This window comes from Martes martes, assembly GCF_963455335.1.
Source record: "Martes martes genome assembly, chromosome: 1".
In the NCBI taxonomy this organism is placed as follows: Eukaryota; Metazoa; Chordata; class Mammalia; order Carnivora; family Mustelidae; genus Martes; species Martes martes.
This window is the reverse complement of record NC_137888.1, coordinates 148,254,698-148,279,118: the sequence shown is the minus strand read 5'-3', so window position 1 is coordinate 148,279,118 and position 24,421 is coordinate 148,254,698. Positions and strand designations below refer to the sequence as shown.

Sequence of the window (24,421 nt, the reverse complement as noted above, 5' to 3'; positions counted from 1 at the left end):
TTATATGTGTGGGCATGAGGAAGATACACAGGAACAAACAAACAGAACCACTTCAACATGATCATTAAAAGAAATCAGGGAGCACCCTCAGCTGGATTGGGCCTTTTCCTTGTGGTTTTTCTCTCCTTGTTTCTATTCCTATGTCCTGGTTGACCAAGCAGAACGTGGGAGAAAGTTGGATTTCTTTGCTCCCTCTTGGAATCTGCAGTGTGTTTCAAAATTATTGTGTTTACCTGAAATAGAAATGATATAGGAAGTCCTTCCTTCTGCCTTTTCTTTCGTATGCAGACAAAGCACCCAACTTTTTCTTAATTGCTTTTTCTCTCAGTCCTCCCAGTGAGGAATAATTAAAAGACTGTGATTTATAGCCCATGACAAAAACCATGGAGTAGGAAGTGCACCACTTGGGAACACAGTGAATGTCCCATTTTAATAAACTAAATATTATCTCCTCCTTGTAAAACTTTCTGATGGTGATCCATTCCTTCTAAGGAGCTAGCTGACATTTTAATTGCTAGAAAAGTCAAATATAAAAAAAAAAAAAAGAAAGAACGAGAATCCTCTGGGATGGAAGCTGATAAAACTAGGAAAACTCTCGAATTACTTTCTGAGCAGTGATAATTTGCTGTGGAATTAGCATGACCTTCTGGTTGTGATGTGGTTCTTTCTTCTTGAGCCAAGAATGAACTGGTACCCCTGGCTTTCTTAACCCACTGATGAAAGGGAAAATAATCTCCCAAGTGAATCTTCTTCCATAAGGTAAAATGGCAGCAAATGAATGTTATAATGTTATATCACTGGGTGACATAGGAATGCTGTGTTGCTACTCTCCTGTGGATTAGCACACTGATGGATTTCAATCCAGTGACAGCCATGATGGCCATCACACTCCTCATGATGAAACCCTCCCCAGGAGCAAAGCAGGGACTGCTGGAAACTCAATTCTCTTCCTTCCCCCCTCCTCCTCAGATCCCCCTTCCTTCTGGGCTGCTGAGGGCTCCTTTATGTGGTGCCCCCAGGAGATTATTATGCCACCCCTACGGCTTCACCAGTCCCCTTTCCTGTGCTGATCTGAGACAGAGCAATGGTGGTTAAGCAGAAGGCTCTTTTGATTAACTGGTAGTTAGAGAATGGGATGGGCACAGGTGAGGGAGGAGAGGACGAGGGGTATTTTTACTCTAAGCTATTTTTCTGATTGGCAGTTTGACAGGTAACAAGTGCATCTGCCTTCACGGTTGCCTAGGAGGCTTCAACTTGCAAAAGGGTTGCCATTTTTGCACGCATCTGGAAAATCGTCCCTGCCAGCAGACGGGTGGGGAGGTTTACCTTTTCACCTGAGTGAGATGACTTTAAGACTCTCTTGTCCAGGCACTCAGCCTTTTGTGTTCTGTGCCTTGCATAGGTTACAAAATGAAACAGCAGCTAATGAAGTCCTTGCAAGCATCCAAAACTACTTCAAGTCCCAGCCCTTTGATTTTAGGGGTGCTCAAATCATTTCTGGGCAAGAGGAAGGGATATATGGATGGATTACAGCCAACTATTTAATGGGAAATTTCCTGGAGGTGTGTGAAAACAAATGCATGGTTTTTAATCTTGCTTTTTATCTCGTCCCCTGTGGGTGGTCACTTAAAGCAGATGTACATGCTGACAGGGGCATCTGTCCTGTGTCAACCCTATCACATAATGCATTAAGGAAACACCTATGAGACAATAGCTAAGAAAAGACACATTTGGCTGGGGCAGAAACATTGCATCATAAGCAGGACCAAAGCACAAAGGAGAGGGAATATCATCACTTCACTAGCTAATAAGAAATTGGAGGTGGGAAGGATCTAAATCTAAAGCCTATGGGTCTTTTGAAAGGTGACTGGAGAATGACCCTTCCTAAAGCTTCACAGCCCTCTGAAATTTCTGGAGACCTCAGGCTTCCCAAGTCACCCTGTGTCCCCAGGTCCCTTACACTGCAGTCCCCACATGCCCTGCCCCTGTTCAAAGGAAAGCCAACTCCAAGAGATAATCACCATGTTACAGAGGGCATAAACCATATCTTTTGTTCTCCTTCAGATATACTCTTAGATTTTAATTAATTGCCAGCAAGCAATATTTGGAAATTTCATATAAAAATCCACATTTCTAGCTTATCCTGACCCCACACAGCCCCAAAAGTTGGAAGCACTGGTTACAATGGACTCACATTCCGCATGACAACTGGAACAGAGTGTAGCCCCTGTGTCCCCGATTTGCCACAGTCCCCACCATTTCCCGATTGTCTACACCTAATCTTCACTCATTTATGTTGCCTGCCCAGCCTCTGAAAGCATTTGAGTTCACCACCCTTGAAATAAAGGAGAGATGTGGCCCCCGAATGTTCCCCACGTCATGCTTCTTAGCAATAAGAGATGGGTATTGGGTGGAGAGCCTTGGGCAGACAAAGATGGTGCCTCTCGACTTTTCTCTTGCTTCCTTTTCCCACTGTGCAGAAGAACCTGTGGCATATGTGGGTGCATCCAAATGGAGTGGAGACCACAGGTGCCCTGGATTTAGGTGGTGCCTCTACTCAAATATCCTTTGCGGCTGGAGAGAAGGTAGGGCTGAACACCAGCCACATCATGAAAGTGTCGCTGTATGGCTATGTGTACACGCTCTACACGCATAGCTTCCAGTGCTATGGCCGGAACGAGGCTGAGAAGAGGTTTCTGGCAATACTCCATCAGGTACCTGAGCCGGGGCGGGGAGGTGGGGGGTCTTGAGGGGAGGGGGCCTTGGTTTCTGGGGCCTGTTCTCTCCACTCCAGTTCAAATGTGGATAGAAACGAGAGCATGTTCCAGTTTACTCGTGGGGGTCCAAGCTCTCTCTCTCTGTTGTATTGACCACTTCCAGTGAACTTGAGTCAGAGGTCTAGGGGAATTCCAGGGCACCAGATGTTTTGTAAATGATGCAAGACTGGGATCCCTTTAAGGACACAAACTGTTTCAAACCAATAGCTAAATAAGCCTGGGAATTTTGCAACTCCCCTGAGTGCAGAACAAATAATAAAAGTGGTCCCAAGAGGAATACTTGCTGACAGGGGAGAGGACCGAGCCTTCCCGGGGCTCAGCCTCCTTTTATGGGCCTATATTAGGCAGGTTTGATGCCCTTTATATGGTGGGATTTTGAGTAACAGAATTCCATCACATTGGTCAGTAGCTCACATGGTAAGTGTTCCACGTCCCAGATGGCTAGCTCAGGCATCAGCTGGAAGGCTGCCACTGAGGTAAACTCAGTGTTAGTGTGGTGTGTGTCAGCAAGCACAAGCTCCGTGGATGAGACCCGAGACCGCAAACTCCAGTGATCTGGGGACATCCATCTCAGACATGCGTGGCTGAGAAAGGAAAATGAAAGATGAAGGGAGGGGACTTTGACCACCTGGAGGGGCAAGAGAACAACCAGAGGCCACAGATCCTGGCATTCGGTGGGACCCAGGAGGAGGGGACAAGGGCTGGGTCAGCCTGTGAACATCGTGGGCATAGCACCATAGGTTAACCCCCACCCCTCCCGCCTACTTTGGCAATTAAGGAAGGAAGCAGTGTTCTCCCAGCCACTAGCCTGCAGGCGGAAATGGTCTGGCTCACCAAAGTGCCATCAGCAAAACTGACATCTTCAGACTCCTGCATTTACCGAGTTGTCATGCAGGGCTGTGTGTCAGAATTCACCCTCCAGATCTGGTCTCCTCCCCAGAGCTTCTCTTTGAGCCTCCCGGGAAAGGTTGGAGCCTCAGTATACGTGCACGTGGTAGGCATTGTTGGGAGAGACTGAGCACTGCCTGGGAATGACCGAGTGGGAGACCCTGCAGGCAGCACTTGGGGCTCAACAGACCCAGTGCCCACCCCAGACTTACACCACCTCCACTTGGCCAAACCAAACCCCACGGGAACCCCATCAATCCTCCCTAGCAAGGTCTCCATAACTACCATTCCTCCGGCTTGCTCACTAACATATGTCAGCCAATATGCTTCTTTCCAGGACAGAAGTTCTGGAAACACCTCTTTTCTCCATCTCCTTTTATTTCTAGCAATGCTTAAGGCCCCTCCTTCCAGCTCTAGTCCTGACAAGGATGGAGGGCAGGGTCTCCTCTGAACTTGAAACAGGAGAAAGGGAGCAGGTGAAATCATCCTTTTCCCAGGGTGAGTGAAGGTCAGAGAAGCTCACCTCCTAAATTTGGCTGGCCCTGAGGAATGTTTGTGCGTGTGGTTTTTATTTTTATCATGATTATTAAAGAGCGATTATCCAAGAATCTATAATACAGAAGTGAATACTACACCTGTCTGAGGTCTCACTTGGGTTTGAGAACATAGGTGTGAGCCCAGGCCTGGGGACAGAGGCGGGAGACCCCAGCCTCTACTGTGGCCAGTCAGCTCACAGGGACGGGGGCAGCTCTCCAACTTGCCTGGTAATCTCTGGATGCCTGAGAGGGTGGTTCTGCCCTCAAAGCCTTCTGACTCAGGTGAGGGGAAGGAACCAGGTGTGCTGAGGATCACCCACAATTGCATGCCCAAACTTGCCTGACCAATACTTTCATGTGCCAAGTATGTGTTACCAGGCCCCGACTTAGAAGGTTCACAAAGATGACTGCATCATGAACACTACGGCTGAGTAAATCCTTCCAGTCTGGGTCTGGTTTCCTTATCTGTCACAGTGTGGCAAGAACGAATATAACCCTTGCAAACTGTCTTTATACGAACAAGCCTCCAGTTGGCCCAGCGCTGGAGTCTCGGACAGCCTGTTGGATGCTAGGGACATGCATTAACTACCCTGCCTCCCCTCTTTAAGGAAGTTCTTTCTTTCGTTTGTTTGGTTTTTTTATTAAAGATTTTATTTATTTATTTGACAGACAGAGAATCACAAGTAGGCAGAGCAGCAGGCAGAGAAAGAGGGGGAAGCAGGCTCCCCGCTAAGCAGAGAGCCCAATGAGGGACTCGATCCCAGGACCCTGAGATCATGACCCGAGCCCAAGGCAGAGGCTTAACCCACTGAGCCACTCAGACACCTCTCTTTTGTTTTTAAAGTAAGACACGTTGAATGAAAAAAATTCAGAAAAAGCAGACACAAAAAATATAAATAATAAAACAACAAAAAAGTAGAATTAGCCACCTTAAACATATGGTTGCATTTTCTTCCAGTTCTTTTTTTCATGCACGAATATGTCTATTTACAAATTTGGCTTCATATGGTATATATAGTTTTATATACAGCTTTTCCTTTTACCTAACCTAGTATTTCTTTTACCTAATATACCACAAGGAGTTTCCTATGTTGTTCAATATCCTTTGAAATTATTATTTTTATAAATACATAATATTCCAAGTACTATTATTTAAAAAGAAAAATTGTATTGGTCCTTTTGCTATCAAAGAAAGCACATTTTTATTGTAAAAATGTCAAACTATGCAAAAAACATATTAAAGTAAAAATGAAAGACTCTCTTTCCAACCCTATTCACTAAATGTCTTCACTATTCACAGACTGATACGTCGTGCTCTTGACTTTCCAGATTGATAGCTAACTTATTTTCTTTACCCTTTAGTATTTCACAGTTTGTCAACCATTCCTATCCTAATGGACACTGGGCTATGTCCTGTTCGGCTGCAGCAGTAATAGTCCAGTAAAGCTTCTTGTGCATATAACCTTATGAATGGTGATTTTGCTTCTGTAGGATAGAATCAAAGGCTAGGTATATTTTTTATATAATTGGACAAATAGGCAATCTTCCAACAAAATTAAAAAACCACCCAGACTCCCACCAACAAAGTTGTGATGACGTTTTGCAACCTGATAATTTCAGGGGTTCTGAGACATCCCACTAATAAGTCCTTGGATAAAGAAGATCTGTTTCTGGATTTCCTGTTCTGTTCATCCATTTCTCCATTCTTGAACCAATTATTCTAGTTGCAGTGGTTTGTTTTTCTGGTCTCAGACATTTATTCTGAACTTCAAAATCATTTTAAGCAGTAACAGGAAATTTTTTTTCATTGAAATTATGATGGTAGTTGCATTGACTGAAAATGAATATGGTAAAAAATTAGCTAATCGATATTATGAATCCCCATATAGAATTATAAAATATCCTTCCAATTATTTATCCTTGGTTTGTATCCTCCAATAAAACATAGTTTTCATTATTGGTCCTGTACCTTCCTTTTAAATTAGTTCCTGGTGTGTTCTTTTAATCGTTTCCATCACTATTGAGGATAGTTCCTATCACTATTTTTCCACTTTTGATGGGATTTATGATAAGACCAAGTTATGCTGCAGTTTTCCAGTGGACTTTTTTGCCCTCAAGCCTAATGGTTAACCCTTTAGTACCAGTGCCATGCAAACACTAAGTTCAGGGGAGATTTGTTGAATGTTGAAGTTCTGAGCGACTTGGACCATTGGCAAATTATATTTAAAGAACGACATCACAATCGTTCAAATTCCAGAAAGAGTATAGAAATGATCTTAGGGTCGCCTGGGTGGCTTAGTCAGTTAGGCATCTGCCTTCGGCTTAGGCCATGACCCCAGGGTCCTGGAATCAGAGCCCCACATCTGGTTTCACACTCAGCAGGGAGTCTGCTTCTCTTTCTGCTCCTTCCCCTCCTCATGCTCGCCCGCATGCATGCTCTCTCTCTTTCTCTCAAATAAATAAATAAAATCTTAAAAAAAAAAAAAAAGAAAGAATCTTCACTGACCTTCTTCTATGTTCCAAGCCAGAAATAATTGATATTATTTTGCTTCTTCTCCAGGCCAAGCCAGAAGCAATTTATTTTATATTAACTATTTAAAAAGTACATCAGATTTGGAGGGGGAAATTAAATAACCAGTTGACTGATTTCTACCCCCCCAAACCAATATTTCGGCCATAGGGTGACCCTGATGTGACATGTTACAGTAGACATAGCAATTTTTGAAAATCATGGATTTTTTTCATACCACTGAAGCAGAAAGAAGCCTCTTTGCTGCCTCCACAGAGTCAGTCATACTAAGATATTCTAGAGGATAGTCATTAGAGTTACATTGGATGAGTGTTGGACTTCTGTAGGCTTATGTGTGGAGTCCTGTCACTGGCCTTTGTTAAATGATCCATTACTTCGTTGTGTATCTCAATTTCCTACATCAATAAATTGAAAGACTTAGAATAAGTATTGTCCGAGTCAAGACTTTATAGCAGGAGATGCTTAGTGGCTTTGAAATTGGACAGAGTTCAAATCCAGTTCCCTGGAAAAGAGAGTCCATAAATAGAACCAAACACACTTTGGGATTTAGCATAAGATAAGAAGAATATTTTTCACCAGTACATAAAATACTGGATAGTCATTTGAAAGAAATAAAGTCAGGTTCCCTACTACAATCTTTACACCAAATAAATTACAAATGGATCAAAGATTTATATGTAACAAGGATATTTGTTGCAGCCTTGTTTATAATGGCAGAATGATTGGAAACCACCTAAATATTCATATTCATATTTCTTATCTAAGGAATCTTCTCTGTAGTTTATTTGTACAGTGGAATGCTATGCAGCCTCTAAAAGAAGAGGCCATTTTATATGTACAACGGGAAAGATGAGAAAGGTATATATATGTATATATTTTTTAAAAGATTTTATTTATTTGTTTATTTATTTAGTCAGAGAAAGAGAGAGAGTGCGAGCACAAGCAGGCAAAGTGGCAGGCAGAGGCTGAGAGAGAAGCAGGCTCCCCGCTGAGCAAGGATCCCGAGGCGGGACTCGATCCCAGGACCCTGGGATCATGACCTGAGCCGAAGGCAGTGGGTTAACTGACTGAACCATCCAGGCGTCCTGAGAAAGGTATATTTTTAAGTAAGAAAAACAAGGGGCATAACTGTGGATAGAGTAGTACCATTTATTGCTTTTAGAAAAAGGAAGAGGGAGGAGAAGAAAAGATATTTGCATATGCATACAAGAAGTATCTCTGGCAGGAAATCACAAAAATTGGCAATCATGGTTACTTCTAGGGAAGGGATCTGGTGGCTAGAAGTAGTTGGGAGGGAACCTTAATTTTCATACTATACCTATTGGTAACTTTTGGATTATTTTCTTGGGTGGATAGGTGATATTCTATTAAAAATGATCAATTCATCTAGGAGACACCTGGGTGGCTCAGTTGGTTGAGCAACTGCCTTCCGCTCAGGTCATGATCCTGTAGTTCCAGGATCAAGTCCCACATCAGGTTCCCCGCTGAGCAGGGAGTCTGCTTCACCTCTGACCCTCCCCACCCCCAAGTCTCTCCCTCTCAAATAAATAAATAAAATAAAATCTTTTTTTTTAAATGATCAATTAATCTAAACATGTCTTGTTTTCCCATCCAAATGGATTTCATAAAACCTGCTTCCCAGGACTGTCTTAAGGGGGGGGTGTGTGTCAGATAATGTGAACGAGGAGCTGGCATCGTGCCCAGTGCAGGTCCACCCACCCCCACTGGAGTTGCCTTCAAGTGCACACTGACACAAAATGGCATGTTTTCCATCCATGTCTCTCTTGGCATGGGAAGGTAGCAATTGTAAGGATTTGCAAGAGGGAAACACTTTGGCCCTCCACAGAAGAGTGGTTTCTGACACCACCCTCTTGTACCCACAGAATTCTCCCATCAAAACCAGTATCATCAACCCCTGTTACCCTCGGAATTATGTCACCACTCTCACTGGGGGCTACATATTTGACAGCCTGTGCACAGCAGACCTGAGACCTGTAAATTATGACCCTGATGACGTCATCACTTTTGAAGGAACCGGGGACCCATCACTGTGTAGGGAAAAGGTGGCTTTCCTGTTTGACTTCAAAGCTTGCCATGACCAAGAAGACTGTTCCTTTGATGGGGTTTATCAGCCAAAAGTTAAAGGGGCATTCGTGGTAAGAGCAAAAACCACCAAAAGTTTTCCTTTCTCCCCCATTGAAGATTTAGCTTTCTCCTTTCTGTTTCTCTTCTGCTGTCCCGTTTGCCCACTTTCTTATTCCCCACCCTGAAAGCTCCATAATGTATCCCGTTCTGAGAACTGACTTCCTTCTCCGCAACCCCTTCCAGGCTTTTGCAGGATTCTACTACACAGCGAGTGCTTTCAATCTTTCAGGGAGCTTTTCCCTGAACACCTTCAACTCAAGCACATGGGATTTCTGCTCAGAGAGCTGGAGTCAGGTCAGTATTTAAAGGGAAAGGGGCAGCATCCCCCGTACAACACAGTGAGTGGAGCCAAGTGTATTTCATTTGTGTGCGGGTGTATGTGTGTTCTGGGTTTGGACTTTATGCTGTGAGCTTTCACGACATCCACAAAATGGGGTAATAAGGGAGCCTGCCTCGTACCCGCATTGTGGATGAATGTTCTGACCAGAGGCACGATGGTTACGACAGCATGTGGTATACCCCATACTGCAGAGGGGTATTTTCATTATGATGTGATACAATTGGATTATTTTATGTGATGGTATTATGAAGTTCTACAGGATGAGAGTCTTTAAAATGTGTTCTGAAACATGCGTTGTCAAACACGCCTGCCTCATCTGTTTGGAACCTCCTCCTCAGCTCCCGCTGCTGCTCCCCAGGTTTGATGAGGTGTATGCCCGCTCCTACTGCTTCTCAGCCCACTATATCTACCACTTGCTTGTGAATGGATACAGATTCACCGAGGAGACCTGGCCCCAAATACATTTTAAAAAAGAAGTAAGTCAAGGCACAGGTTGTTTTTCTCCTCTTCCTCTCTAAAGGTTTGTGTATAGGTGCAAAAGAAATGTAGACGTTTGGAGGGTATTAGTGATTTCAGTTTGCTGGGGGGGAAGCTGGAGAGACTGGGATCCCTTGTGAGCTTTCCAGAAGGGATGGTGGAGAATCCAGAGGAGGTGTCCCTGGGGACCCTTCCACATGGGGGAGGGATCAGAGGCCAAGAGCTCACAGACCCTGAGCTCCTCGAGCACAGGACCTGTCTCATTACCTTCATCACAGGAGTGAGAACCTAGAAGGTGTTTACTGAATGTTTGTTGAGTGTATGAATAAATATTTTAAGGATCAGACTTTTCATCAGGAAAAGAAACTTTAAATAGGGCAGTGATTCTTTAAGAGGCTGGTAACTAACTGCTGTCCATTTTACACAGATGTCAGGGTAGCAGAGAGTATGAGGGATTTACAACAGCATGAAGTGAGGAATGTGCCTGAAGTCACTGGATTTACGGTCAAGTGTCTAGGATGGCCTGAAGCTGGAATCCCCAGGTGTCACCAGGTGGCTCTTTGGCCAGTCACCCTCCAGGCTTTGTTTTCAGGAAGGACTCAGCCTTGCTGATGTGAACCCAACCTAAGTTCCCCAGGTTCAACGAGAATTTTCTCATCTCAGGAATAGCTGATATAAAGCCTGGAGTCCGTCTGTTTGATATTAGCTTTAGCAATAATTGGATTAAACCAATCAATAGCCAGCATTAGGCCTGTGACTGTCTACTTTTACATAAATAAAATTGAGTCATCTACAAAAAGCTAAGGCTGTCTGGAGACATACAAGGACTCTTGGTGGCATGCACTCTCTAAGCTTTGCTTCTTAATGAATCTAATTAGCAGGAAAGTACATTATGCGAACAGAAAGTGATGTTCCCTTGGATACCAGTTTGGATGGATACAGAATTCCAGCTTTCAAATCCTTTTCCTTTATTCATAAAGAAGTTTATGTACAGCCAAATTGGTATTCAAACATGAAGGCATAAAAAGACTTAGAAGATTTGCCACACAGGGATGCCAAAAATATTTTTGGAGGAAAAAAATCAAATAAGAAGATGAATAAATCCCGGAAATGTTATAAAAATATAGGCAGGAAGAATAAATGATGTGATGGCTTAAAATGTGTATTTTAAAAAAGGAAAAAGAAAACTTAGACTAAAGAAAAGTAAAAGATTCCATCCATAACAACCCAAAATTTGAATATATCTGATATCCAGTGTGAAGGGAGCAGGGTAAGGGGTCATAAGAGGGGCCTAAAATGCTCCTATTGTAAAGGCAGACTTTATTTATATAACATTTTTAAGGCAAGAAAGGAAAAAATAAAGAAAAAGGAAAGTAGCACTAATTAAAAGTTTTAAACTAAGATGTTAGAAAGAAGTAGTCCAAATATATCCATAATTGCAATAATCATAATTGGACTAAACCTACCAGTTAGAAGACAGATATTGTCAGATTGGATTTTTAAAAATCAAGCATATGTTGTTTGTAAGAGAAACCCTTATGTGTTAAGGGTAAGGACATGGAAAGTTTGAAAATTAAAAAAAAAAAAATTAGGAACGCGTGGGTGGCTCAGTCAGTTAAGTGTCTGCCTTCGGCTCAGGTCATGATCTCAGGGTCCTGGGACTGAGCCCCACATAGGGCTCCCTGCTCAGCGGGGACCCTGCTTCTCCCTCTCCCACTCCCCTGCTTGTGTTCTCTTGCTGTCTATCAAATAAATAAATAAACTCTTTTTTTTTTTAAGATTTTTATTTATTTTTTATTTATTTGACAGATCACAAGTAGGCAGAGAGGCAGGCAGAGAGAGAGGAAGGGAGGCATGCTCTCTGCTCCGCAAGGAGCCTGATGCGGGGCCTGATCCCAGGACCCTGGGATCATGCCCTGAGCCGAAGGCAGAGGCTTTAACCCACTGAGCCACCCAGGCGCCCCATAAATAAAATCTTTAAAAAAAACTTCATATATATATATATATACACATATATATGTATGTGTATATTATATAATTTAAAAATTAGCTACCGGGAAAACACTACCCAAAAGAAAACGGTATAGCTAATATTTAAAAATTTCACTATAGTTATTTATTTATTTATTTATTTATTTATAAAAGATTTTATTTATTAATTTGACAGACAGAGATCACAAGTAGGCAGAGAGGCAGACAGAGAGAGGAGGAAGCAGGCCCCCCGCCGAGCAGAGAGCAAGATGTGGGGCTCTATCCCAGGACCCTGGGATCATGACCCGAGCTGAAGGTAGAGGCTTTAATCCACTGAGCCACCCAGGTGCCCCTATAGCTATTTAATATCGACCAAATAGTCTTCAAAATAAGGAGGATCATGCAAGATACAGAGGAGTACAACATAATGATAGAGAGTTCCTTCTGAAGATTATAAATTTGAAACTTTTTTGTATCTAATAAAACAGCCTCAAAACAAGGAAGCAAAAACTGATGGAATTTACATAAGAAATTGACAAAGTCTCTTTCTTATTTAGACTAACCCCTGTGCTCAGAAACTGGTCCTGGGTTCAGTAAACTGCTCGTTACCCTCTTTCTTTAACCACAGACACTTTCGTACTAGACAGTAGAAAAACTCCCACTGTTATTAACTGTGCCATCATCCCACCTGGCTGTTGTGAGGTTGTGAGGTTGACGAGGCTGTGAGGACTCTGACGGTTTTTCCACAGTGCTGAGTGTAGGACCTCAGTGACCTGGATTCTAGCCCAGTCTCTGCAGGGTCTGAACTTGGACAAGTCTTTGACCTTAGGCCACAGTTTCTGGTGGGTGCTTCATGAGGATGACAGTGGTGTATGTGTGTTATTCCTGCCTGGGCCCCTACCCTGAGAACTAAGCCATCTTTCTACCATACAGGTGGGGAACAGCAGCATAGCCTGGTCTCTGGGCTACATGCTCAGCCTGACCAACCAGATCCCAGCCGAAAGCCCCCTGATTCGCCTGCCCATGGACCCGCCTGCCTTTATGGGCATTCTTGCCTTCTTCACAGCGGTGGCCTTACTGTGTCTGGCATTTCTGGTGTACCTGTATGCTTTGTCCAGGAAGCAGAGGCGCTCCCAGCATGCCTTCGACCACACCGTGGATTCTGAGTGAGCTTTGTGAAGCAGCTTCCAGAGCCTGAGGGCTGCCCAGAACCAGCCTGGGCGGCACCAGACAATGCAAGCGAAATGTCCACCTTCAGGAAATGCACCTAAAGTCAAATACCTAGGTCCTGTGCCTCTCCAAGTCTGATTTATGCCAAAGCACCTCTTGGGGAGTCCCCCAACCGTTCTGGGTACGTTGCTTCACCAAAGACCCTACCACCCACTTGCTGACCTGTTGGGGAACTGAGAAGAGACCTGCCTGCAAGGTCAGGCTCTTTATTCCAAGTGCCCTAGAGGAACAGTGAGTTGAGACTATGACAGTTTGATGTTGAAGCATTGACCTCAGGGCTCAGTTTGCATTTTTCCTTCCTCAGAAATGCCGTATGCCTCCTGGCAAGTTTGGAAGCTGGCAGGCAGCCATTAAGCATTTAACACAGTTAGATATGTCACATTATGGCTTCCGCCCATTGATTCTTAACTCCAGACTTGGCAATCCCATAAGCATTGAGCTCCCTCAGACTAGTAGAATAGAGTATCTGGGGGAGAAGTTTCCTTTACCCCCATGACAGTGGCCATGGCCAGGCTCTGTCTTACGGGCAGAACCTGAAGGACAGAGACACACAGAAAATCTCCCCAGAAACTGCAGTCCATTTCCAGAGTGGAATTCGCACTCAGGGCGCTGGTCAGTAGATTGCAGTCTGTGTGTATGTCTTAATTCTCACCTGCCCTTTACATGGCTGGATCCTCTTATAAAACTCCTAGTGAGGCTATCATGTATTGGATCTTTTTGCCTTGGCTAAGCTTTTGCTTAGGGCTGTTTCTCCACTGACAGCGTGGTGTGTATGTTTTGCCCACTGTTCCCACAAGTGTACTTGATGCTGTCCTGAGAGAGCCTTGCTTACCACATTCCTACATATGAAGAGAAAGAACTCCAGCAAGTCCAATGGCGACAAACTAAAAATCAACATTATTTGAGATTGTTGTTGGTTAGCTGAATAAGGAATAAAGGACTCTTATTTTGTTTTGACTTGAAATGTGTGTGTTTGTTATCTTGCAAACAGTACTTTTTCTCCTAAGGACCCAAGGTGGTATTTATGAGAGTAAGTTCTTAAAATGGGGAAAAATTTCTTAGGAAATCTTTCCTAGTGAACTAAGAAAATTAAGCATTTATCACCTTTATTCCAGAGAAGTAAAAGTACTTCACTTTGATAAAACTTTGGCTCCTGGGGATAATTGATTCAAACATTTCTGTATTTTATCTGACATTCAAAACTTCTGTGAGGCTACAACCTGCCACTCGGATCTTGTTTCCTAGCCAGAATGGCTCCTTCCTTCCCAAAATGCACCTTTGCTCACCAATTCTCCCTACCCCGCCTGTGGGACATCCTCCCAAACATCCAAGTAATGCATATTTCTCAAGGTCTAATTTAGCTCTGTTTCTCCCACAAAGCCTTCCTTACAAACACACACACACACAAACACACACACACACAATGATCTACTGGACCACCTTTTAAAAACTGGTGAGGAACAGGGGCGCCTGGGTGTCTCAGTCATTAAGCGCCTGCCTTCAGCTCAGGTCATGATCCCAGGGTCCTGGGATTGAGCCCTGCATCAGGCTCCCTGCTCCATAGGAAGCCTGCTTCTACCTCTCCCACTCCCCCTGCTTGTGTTCCCTCTCTCTCTCTCTCTCTCTCTGTCAAATAAATAAAATCTTAAAAAAAAAATTCATTAGGAATAAATAAATACATACATAGATACTAGTTAGGTAAACTCTTATTTATCTTGTGTGTACATATGGCTCATTTTTAAAATAGATAGTAGGCTACTGAAGGACAAATCCCTTTTGAATTGCATTCATCCTCATTCATTCAACAAAATTCTAAGAAATACCTACTATGGGCCTAACGCCTTGCCAGATGTGATCTTGGATTTGGGTAAGTGAATGTGATATATTCAACATATTTGTTGATTAATGTTATCTCCATAAAGGACAGAAGGGTGGACAATAAAGTATGGAGATATCAGATAAAATAGCATCCAAATCACCAAGAGTTTGCATGAAAAAACAGATATGTCTGTGCAAGGAAGAGGGCCAAGATTCCATGAAGGCAAGTCATAGTCAATGTTTTTAGCTGATTCAGGAATTTGGAATGAGCTGATGAAGTATTTTGGGTTTTCTAACATAGATCAAAGAATTCTTACCAAATAGATCATTGTGAAATCTGCAGGCAAAGTAACATATCTAGTAAGACTATGGTAAGCAGAAGTCTAACATGGTCCCCATCACCTTGCCCCCTAATGTTACTGGAGAGATTATGTCGTTACATGGCAAAAGGGATTTGCTGGTGTAATCACCAATCAGCTGACCTTAAAATGGAGAGATTATCCAAGTAGGCTTTTTCTCCTCACAAGAACTCTTTAAAGGCAGAGGATTTGCTCCAGAAGTCAGAGAGATTCAAAGCATAAGAAGGATTCTTTTTCAAAGATTTTATTTATTTATTTGAGAGAGAGAGAATGAGAAAGAGCATGATTTATGACACAGGTGTCATGTCAGAGGGAGAAGCAGACTCCCTGTGGAGCTGGGAGCCCGATGTGGGACTCAATCCTGGGACTCCAGGATCATGACCTGATCTGAAGGCAGTTGCTTAACCAACTGAGCCACCAAAGTGCCCGCATAAGAAATATTTGACGTTCTGTTCCTAACTTGAAGAAGTAGTCCAAATATATCAATAGGAGGAAGCCAGGCATAAGAGAACCCAAGGATGGCCTTGAGGAACTAAGAAAAACCCTTGGCTGACAGCCTGCAAGAAAGCAGGGGCCTCAGTCCTACAACTGCAAGCAACTATGTTCTGCCAGCAACTTGCATAAACTTGAAAGCACTGTTACCCTGAACTTCCAATTAAGAGCTCCACCAGGTTATTAATACATTGATTTCAGCCTTTTGAGACCCTAAGCAGAGAACCTAGTTGAGCCCACCCAGACTTCTGACCTCTAGAACTGGAACGTAATACGTGGGTGTTGCTTGAGGCCACTAAGGGTTATGGCAATTTGTTAAATAGCCAATAGAAAATTAACAGTACAGAACCCAGGCCCCAAGCCATCAACCAAAACAAGCGCTTCCATTTGAAATATGAGGAAAGATAAAAGTGATGAGGTATCACAAATTGTGTCTATTCCTTACAATGACCACACAAGAAAGGCATGGGCTCAGAGATAAAACAACTTGCCAACATCACCCAGCTAGAAAGCGTTTTTGGAGGTGGAGACTGTGAGTTGAGATTCTGGTCTGGTTGAATCTAAAGCCCATTATGTTTGTGACATTTCCTGTCACAGGAAAAGGCAGTATCACATGGCAGATAGGAGTTTGGCTTTAGAATGTTATTCATGTGCAGAGACTTGATTTATGACACAGGTGTCATGTCAGAGCAGCAAAAAAGATGTGGGACAACTGGATTTCCACACGGAAAAAAGGAAATTCGATCCCCTTCCTCATACCCTTTTCAATAATTACTTGAGATCAAATACCTAAGTGTGAAAGATAAACATACAAAGAAAAGAGGAGAAAAATTTTAAGATCTTGAATAAGGGAAGGGTTCCTTAAGCATTACACAAAATGCATGAACCATAAAAGAATATGTGATACATTCGATTACACTAAAATTAAGAACTTCTGATCCTCAAAAAACACCATTATAAGAATGAAAAGACAAACTACAGAGTAGAAGGAGGCATTTGCAACATATATAACTGATAAGGGGCTGGTTTCAAAATTATATGGAGATTTCCTACAAATCAGTGAGAAAAAGGCAAGTGATCCAATTTTCCTAAATGGGAAAGAGCAGTGAAAAGCCACTTTAGAAAAAGGAAAAATCTGTCCAGTAAATATAGAAAGGTGCTCAACCTCATTCATAGATCAGGGCAATGCATATTAAAACCATGATAAATTAACATAATATGCCCATTGTTTGACAAAACTAAAAACTCTGACACTACATGTGGGTGTGGGACAACTGGAACTCTCGTGCAATGCTGGGGCGGCGATGTAATTTAATGTAATCATTCTGGAAAACTGGTATTATCTTGAAAAGTTGAAGATATGCATACCAAATGACTCAAAAATTCCAGTCTGAGGTATACACCATACACCTACACGTTCTAATGTACAACAGGCTACACGCCTAAGAATGTTTTTACCAGCAGCCAAGATACCTATCGCATAAAATGGTAGGGTATATAGCGATATATCTGTACTAGAAAACACCATACAGCATGAAAACAAAAGAACTGCAAATCTATGCTCAAATAGATAGATCTTGCCAAGGTGACATTGAGTGTAAAAGGCAAGTCACAAAAAATACATATACGTATAATTCTATTTATACCAAGTTTAAAAACAGGCAAAACTAAACAAGGCAAGCAAGGAAATTATTACTCTTAAATTTGAGGGTAGATGGAGATAGTGTTTGGAAACGGATACTTGAGTGTCTTTGTGTGCTAGGGCCACCATGACAAAGTATCGTAGACCAGGTGGCTCAAATTATCCATATTTATTTTCTGACAGTTCTAGTAGCAAGGAAGCCCAAGACCAAGGCGCCAGCAATTCAGTGTTTGGTGAGAGCCTTCTTTCTGGCTTGTAGATGGCCCGCCTTCTTCCTGAGACTCCCCTTGGCCTTTCTTCTGTGCTTGTGTGGGGAGAAAGACAGTGAGATCTCTGGTATCTGCTCTTTTGAGGGCACCAATCCCATCATGAGGGTCTGACCCTCAGGGCTTCATCTCACCCTAATTACCACCTAAAGACTAATTTCCAAATACCATCAGAGTGAGGGTTAGGATTCAATATATGAATATTGGGGGATAAAAACATTTGGTTCATAACAACAGGATTTCTGGGTTGACAAGAATGTTCTATCACTAGCCAGCAGTTGTAAGTGTTCCCTTTTTCCAAACATGTATACGCTTTGTGTATGTTTTATATGACATTTAAAAAAATAAAATTATAGGGGCACCTGGGTGGCTCAGTCAGTTTAAGCATCTATCTTCAGCTCAGGTCTATCCAGAGTCCCAGGATAGAGCTCCAAGTCAGGCTCCCTGCTCATTGGGGATTCTGCTTCTCCCTCTCCTTCTGCTCCTGTTTGTGCTCTCTCACTCTCTTAAATAAATAAATAAAATATTTTAAAATTTTTAAAAATCATTTCTGTGCATTGATTTTATATCCTGATACTTTACTAAATTCCTGTACAAGTTCTAGCAGATTTGGAGTGGAGTCTTCGGGTTTTCCACATTAACTATCATGTCATCTGTAAAGAGTGATAGTTTGACCTCTTCTTTGACAATTTGGATGCCTTTAATTTCTTTTTGTTGTCTGATTGCTGAGGCTAGGACTTCTAGTACTATGTTGAATAGCAGTGGTGATAATGGACATCCCCGCCATGTTCCTGACCTTAGCAGAAAAGCTCTCAGTTTTTCTCCATTGAGAATGATATTTGCAGTTGGTTTTCATAGATGGCTTTGAAAGTATTGAGGTATGTACCCTCTATCCCTATCATATGATCTCCCTGTTATGAAGAATTTGAGAGGCAATGTGAGGGGCTTGGGGGGTAGGGAAGGAAAAAATGAAACAAGATGGGATCAGGAGGGAGAAAACCCATAAGAGACTCTTAATCTCACAAAACAAACTGAGGGTTGCGGGGGGGAGGTGGGTAGGGAGAGGGTGGTTGGGTGATGGACGTTGGGGAGGGTATGTGCTATGGTGAGTGCTGTGAAGTGTGTAAGCCTGACGATTCACAGACCTGTACCCCTGGGGCTAATAATACATTATATGTTAAAAAAAATTTAAAAATTTTTTTAAAAGACACTAAAAATTTTTTTTAATAAAATAAAAAATAAAATTATAGATCTAGGTTAACTCAAAGACTTTCTGCCTTTATGATCTTCATAAAGCCTTTCAATTTCTTTGAGCCCTCATTTCCTCATACAGAAAATAAGGATAATACCTACCTCATGGGATGGATATAAGAAAAGAGAAAATTTAACACATAGCCAGTGCCTGGCACAGAGTATAGCCAATGAATATAAGTTTAAAAAGTATTTCTTTCACCCATTTACTTATTCATTCATTCACTCACCATACATTTTCCAGAAGTCTACCAGCTGCTGATTGCTGGGCTGAGTGACTGAGGTGGTAGGAGAAACCAAACTTCTTTCCTCCGGAAACACAGGAGATATGAGGCCCCCTGCTGGCGCCAAGGAGAAAATCCTTCCCAAACTTTTTTTTTTCCCCTCCCCAAGTAAAGAAACTGAAAAAAAAAAAAAAAAAAAAATCAGTACTTCAAAAATATTTTTAGTATTGGGGTGCCTGAGGGGCTCAGTCATTAAGAGTCTGCCTTCAGCTCAGGTTGTGATCCTGGAGTCCTGGGATCGAGCCCCACATCGGGCTCCTGCTCAGTGGGAAGCCTTCTCCCTCTCCCACTCCTCTGCTTGTGTTCCCTTTCTTGCTGTCTCTCTCTCTCTCTGTCAAATAAATAAATAAAATTAAAAAAATTTTTTTAGTATTATATAGTAATGTGACAACTGGTGGTCTGAACATTTGATGATATCAAGGAATTGCTTTTAAATTTTGTTCAGGTAAGATGATGGAATTGTGGGTTGTTTTTTGTTTATTTTTCAAGAATCCTTACCATTTAGATACTTGCTAAACTATTAAACCAGGTGAAATTATATGTCTGGTGTATCAGTCAAGGTTTATCCAGAGAAGGAGAACCAGTAGGAGATATATGTGAATATATATGTGTGATCATGGGGGTGAAGGCAAGTCTGAAATCCACAGAGCAGGCTGTCGGGAAGGGCAGGCTGGAACTCCAGGACTTGAGCTAACGCTTCCATCCACAAGTGGGGAAGTCAGCCATTTCATTACCTGGTGGTAGAGAATTCTAAGGGAAGGACACAGTATGTGCAAAGACTAAATGTGGAATTTCTTCTTGCTCAGGGAAGCCCTGGTTCTGTTCTTAAATAAGGTCTTCCAACTGTTAATCTGGCCCACCAAGATTATCTAGAATAATCTCCTTTACTTAAAAAGATCTGATTATGGGCTTTAATCACATCTACAAACCTTCACAGCAACACCTAGATTAGTGAATAGCTAGGGTCTGTACCCTAGCCAAGTTCACACATCAAATTGACCATCACATCTGTGAGTAGATGGTTTGATAGTCCTTAAGACTGGGGTGATAGGTACAAGGGAGGTTCATTATACTCTTCTGTCTGCTTTCGAATTCTGCATGTCTGTACTTCATAATTGTCTACAGTTAAAAGGTTTTAAATATACTTTAAAAAACACTCAGAAACTCACTGCTTTATATTTGATATTTTTCTTTCTGGATCTTTTTTATCTTATACATTCCTACATAGTTAAGATCATACTGGAGTTACTATATCTTACCTCTTTAATTGTGTTATACCATTAACACTTCCACACTTCATTAAGATTCTTCCCAAATATCAAGCAAAATTATTAGAAACTCAGACTCTGACACCACACAAACCTGGTTCAAATCCCAGTTCTGCTGTTCATCGTTGAGTGATCTTGACCTAAACTTCCTAGGTTCTTTATGACTCAGTTTCTTTTAATAGAATCATTCAACTCATTCACTGAATTCATTAATAAGTTCATGAATTGAATTAATCCTCTGAGTCAGCTCATGTTCTAGGTGCTATGGCTATACCAATGAACAAAGCAGACAAAATCCTTGTCTTGCTGCAGCTGACATTCTAGTGGGGGAAACAGATACTAAGAAACTACATAATGCACAGGGGTTGGTAACTAATCCAGAGAAAAATAAAGCAGGGTGAGGGGAATAGAGAGTGACAGAAGCAGGAAATGGGGATTGCTACTTCATATAAATAGTCCAGAAATGTCTTTTCTGATGAGATGACACTTGAGGAAAGTGAAGGAATCAGTTGTTTGAATATCTGGTGGAAGAGCATTCTAAGCAAAGAATACAGTGTGTGCAGAGGGTCTGGGGTAAGAACATGTTCAAGATACAGAGAGGAGGCCAGTGTGGTTGGAGTGGAAGGAACTAGAAGATGTAGGAAATGAAGTCAGAGAGTTAACAGGAAGTAGACAGAATAAGAGGGAGCCACTGGAGGGTCTGGACAAAGGAAGGTTATCTGGCTTCTGTTTTAAATGGTCTACTCTCTAGCTGCAGTGAGAAAAATAACATGAAGTGTACAAGGGCAAAAACAGAAAAACTAATTGGTAGGCAATTAGAATCATCCAGAGGAGAGGTATTAGTAGCTTGGATTGAAAGGTAACAGTGAAGGCTGTAAGCAATGGTCAGACCCTGCATATATTTGAAAATAGAGCCCACAGGGTTTGCTGGTGTATGTGGAGTGAGATACAGGAGGATTCAAGAATTACTCTAAAATTTTGCCTCAACAACTAGAATTATAGTGTTGCCATTAACTGAGATGTGAAAACAGCAGAGAAAAAGGGTTTAGTAGGGTGAAGGTTCAGATCCAGACTGCTTTTGAAGAAGGCTGTCCATACCAGCACCAATCCACAAGCATGGAGAGAACAGGAGAAAAGAAAGCAGCAAAAACATTTTGTACCTGAAATGCTGACCAACCAGGGGTAACTGACTTAGCAGACCCAAGATATCCTAATCCTAAATCAATGAGGAAATTAAGAATCAACCAATTAAGCAGTAGCATCCTCAAAAAGCTCAGGAATTTGTGGATTAGGTACAGCTGGAAGTTGGGTTGGTGGGCATAAAATAAACATGATTAGTTTAAAGCTGTTTGAGAAGTAGGAGCTCCCTGGATCCCTTCTCCCACTCTTCGCTGATGAGAGACTCTGTCTCTCCAGTGCAGACAGAAAACTGGAAGGTACAAGTCACAGTTGAGGGGGGAGGCATCATACCTCAAACAGCAGGATTAAGGGAACTGGGGCATATTCAGGGGTTAGACTTTAAGCCTTCAACCCTCGGGGCCCTAGGCTACCTCTGCCCTCCAGGCAGAACTTTGGAAGAGCCTTCTTTTATGGGGAATCCAAGCAGCCCACGAAGGACAAAATATGTTTTTGGTGACGCACCTGGGTGGCTCAGAGGGTTAAGTGTCCAACTCTTGATTTTGGCTCAGGTCATGATCTCAGGGTTCTGAGAGCCAGCCCAGTGGTGGGCTCACACTGGGCATGCAACCTGCTTAGGATTCTCTCTCTCTATCTCTCTCCACCTTCTCCCACCTCTAAAAAAAAAAAAAAAAAAAGTGATATTGGCACCTGCCCTCTTCCTTCCTAAGAAGTAGTGGTGTTGCAAGGGGCCTCTGATTTTGTTTTGTTGCTTTGCTCTTGTCTATTAAAAACTTACTTCTGAATCATCTTAGAACTTGAACTCTCAGCAGGGGAAAAGTCTCATTGTCTTTCTCTGGATTTCAGAACCATGGTCAGGGACAAAAATACAGGGGTGTGAAGTGAGCTCCATCACACTTTCATATTATCTATGGCTGCTTTTGCATTAAAAGAGTTGAATAGCTGTAGCTGAGAATGTTTGGCCAGCAATGTCTAAAATATTCACTATTAGGCCTTCTGTAAGAAGAGTTTGCAGATCCCTGATACAGATTGTCCCGTTTAGTCCTAACAGCCCTTGAGGTTGACATTTGTCATCCTTGTTTTATCACAAAGGAAGCTGAGGTTGAGAAAAAGCAGGTAACTTGCTCAAAGTCATAGAAAGTATTGGTAATGTCATCAAAGTGTCTGTTGACAATAGCATATGGTCTCCTATCACAGTCATTTCCCACCACCCAGGACCTCAATGAGGCGATGCAGTAAGTCAAAGAAATCAAATGCTTAAATGAGCACAGAGGCAAGAATAAACCAAATACTACTCTTCTAAGGAAGAGGCTGCCCCAGGCTATGGAGCCCAGTACTATCAGGTGAATTCATCCCAGGCTGCAGCAGTGAGCTGCAGAGAGCAGTCTCCTTAGAGAAGAACTATTCCACAACTAGAGCTCTTGGAGAGCAGAGGCTGTCTTATTGACCACAGGGCCTTACTTAGAGCAGGGCTTGGCACATGTAAGCAACAAGTTAGAGCTATAATTATTACGCTTGCATATGAATTACTAAATAAATGAATCAATGAATAATGGTCTCACAACAAATCTTTTAGGGTAATTAATCACATATACAAACTTACAATTTACTAAGTATTTTTCACATCTTCTATCCCAGTTCACCCTTCCAACAATGTTTAGGGAAATACAGAGAGCTCTCAAACCTCAATTTCAGAGAGGAAAGGCCATTAAAAGGTTAAGTAACTCAACCAACATCACACAATCAGAGAAGGACAGAGGGGAAGTGTGAACCCAGGGCTGACTCAACAGTCTGTGTTTCTTCCAGCAAAATCACACTGTTTCTCTTAGCCAGAATCCAGATGCCCCCCTCACCATGCACAAGTCTCTTTTCACTCTTTCTCTATCTCTTCTCTTCTCTCTAAAAGTCCCCTTTTTCTTCCCTCTCCCTTGTCTCAAGTCCCATAAAAGGATTCCATGACTGTACTAATGATTAGATATTGTTGCTTTAAAAAAGGGGGGGGGTGCCTGGGTGGCTCAGTGGGTTAAGCCTCTGCCTTCGGCTCAGGTCATGATCTCAGGGTCCTGGGATCAAGCCCCGCATTGGGCTCTCTGCTCAGCAGGGAGCCTGCTTCCCCTACTCTCTCTCCGCCTCTCTGCCTACTTGTGGTCTCTGTCTGTCAAATAAATAAATAAAATCTTAAAAAAAAAAAAAAAGTGTGCTTGGGTTTCTACCCAGGATTTCTCTGCAAAGTTTTAATCTAATAACAGCAGGTACAGAAAACATACAAAGTGACTTGCATTTAAGAACTCCACACATAATTCTATTTCCTTTACTGAACCACAGTGATTGAATTTTAAATATATTGAGCACCCCTGATTACTTTTTATGCAATAGTCCTTCAACCTGACCACATTAAAGGTTCACAAGATTTACCTCCTCTAGTACATGGCAAGCTCCATTTACATGGAAAGCCTTTTTAAAACAATCACAGAAATCAAATAGCGAAATCCAAAAATATGTTCAGCAGACACACGTGCCCTGGGGCAAGTTCCAAGTACCAGTTATAAGCTCAGCTACTCAGAGAGCCTGCCAGCCACTCTGGGTCAAAGTCATTTAAGGCCCGTTGCCCATCAGATGTCCTGAGGAATTCATGTCAGGGCCAGCTCAGGCAAGCCTTTGCTCCCTTCCACAGTGCCTCATTGGATTCAGATTCTCTCCTGCTGCAGGTTGGACATGAATAGGCATAGTGGCCAGTATAGTGGCCAGGACAGAGAGAGCTGTACTGATGCTGGGGTAGGAAATGAAGTTCAAGTGTATGGCAGCAAGGATATTACATGGCCACTCCTGCCTAGGAACATCCAACCATTCAGCCATCCACTTCTACAGCTCTGCTCTATCTATACCTGTCCAGGTAGGGATAATCTCCCTTGAATGCCTCATGTACTGCCACTTCAGGCTCATCATTCCCCAGCAGATGCAGATGGTGTGGGATAAAGTACTGAGCAATGAATCCCAGCAAGCATTTCAA

At 42.4% G+C, this 24,421-nt stretch overlaps 1 protein-coding gene across 4 annotated transcripts in view; it reads left to right on the top strand.

Moving 5' to 3' along the window:
• ENTPD3 (ectonucleoside triphosphate diphosphohydrolase 3) overlaps window positions 1–13,855 on the top strand; it is a 34,244-nt gene extending 20,389 nt beyond the window's left edge. For all 4 annotated transcript variants that reach the window (XM_080803217.1, XM_080803219.1, XM_080803218.1 and 1 more), the window contains 6 exons: window positions 1,403–1,562; window positions 2,481–2,714; window positions 8,615–8,887; window positions 9,060–9,170; window positions 9,555–9,692; window positions 12,598–13,855. In XM_080803217.1, the coding sequence (XP_080659343.1) occupies window positions 1,403–1,562; window positions 2,481–2,714; window positions 8,615–8,887; window positions 9,060–9,170; window positions 9,555–9,692; window positions 12,598–12,834 (1,153 nt within the window). In that variant the 3' untranslated portion in view covers window positions 12,835–13,855. The remainder of the gene's footprint in view (window positions 1–1,402; window positions 1,563–2,480; window positions 2,715–8,614; window positions 8,888–9,059; window positions 9,171–9,554; window positions 9,693–12,597) is intronic.
• The last annotated feature ends 10,566 nt before the right edge of the window (window positions 13,856–24,421 follow it).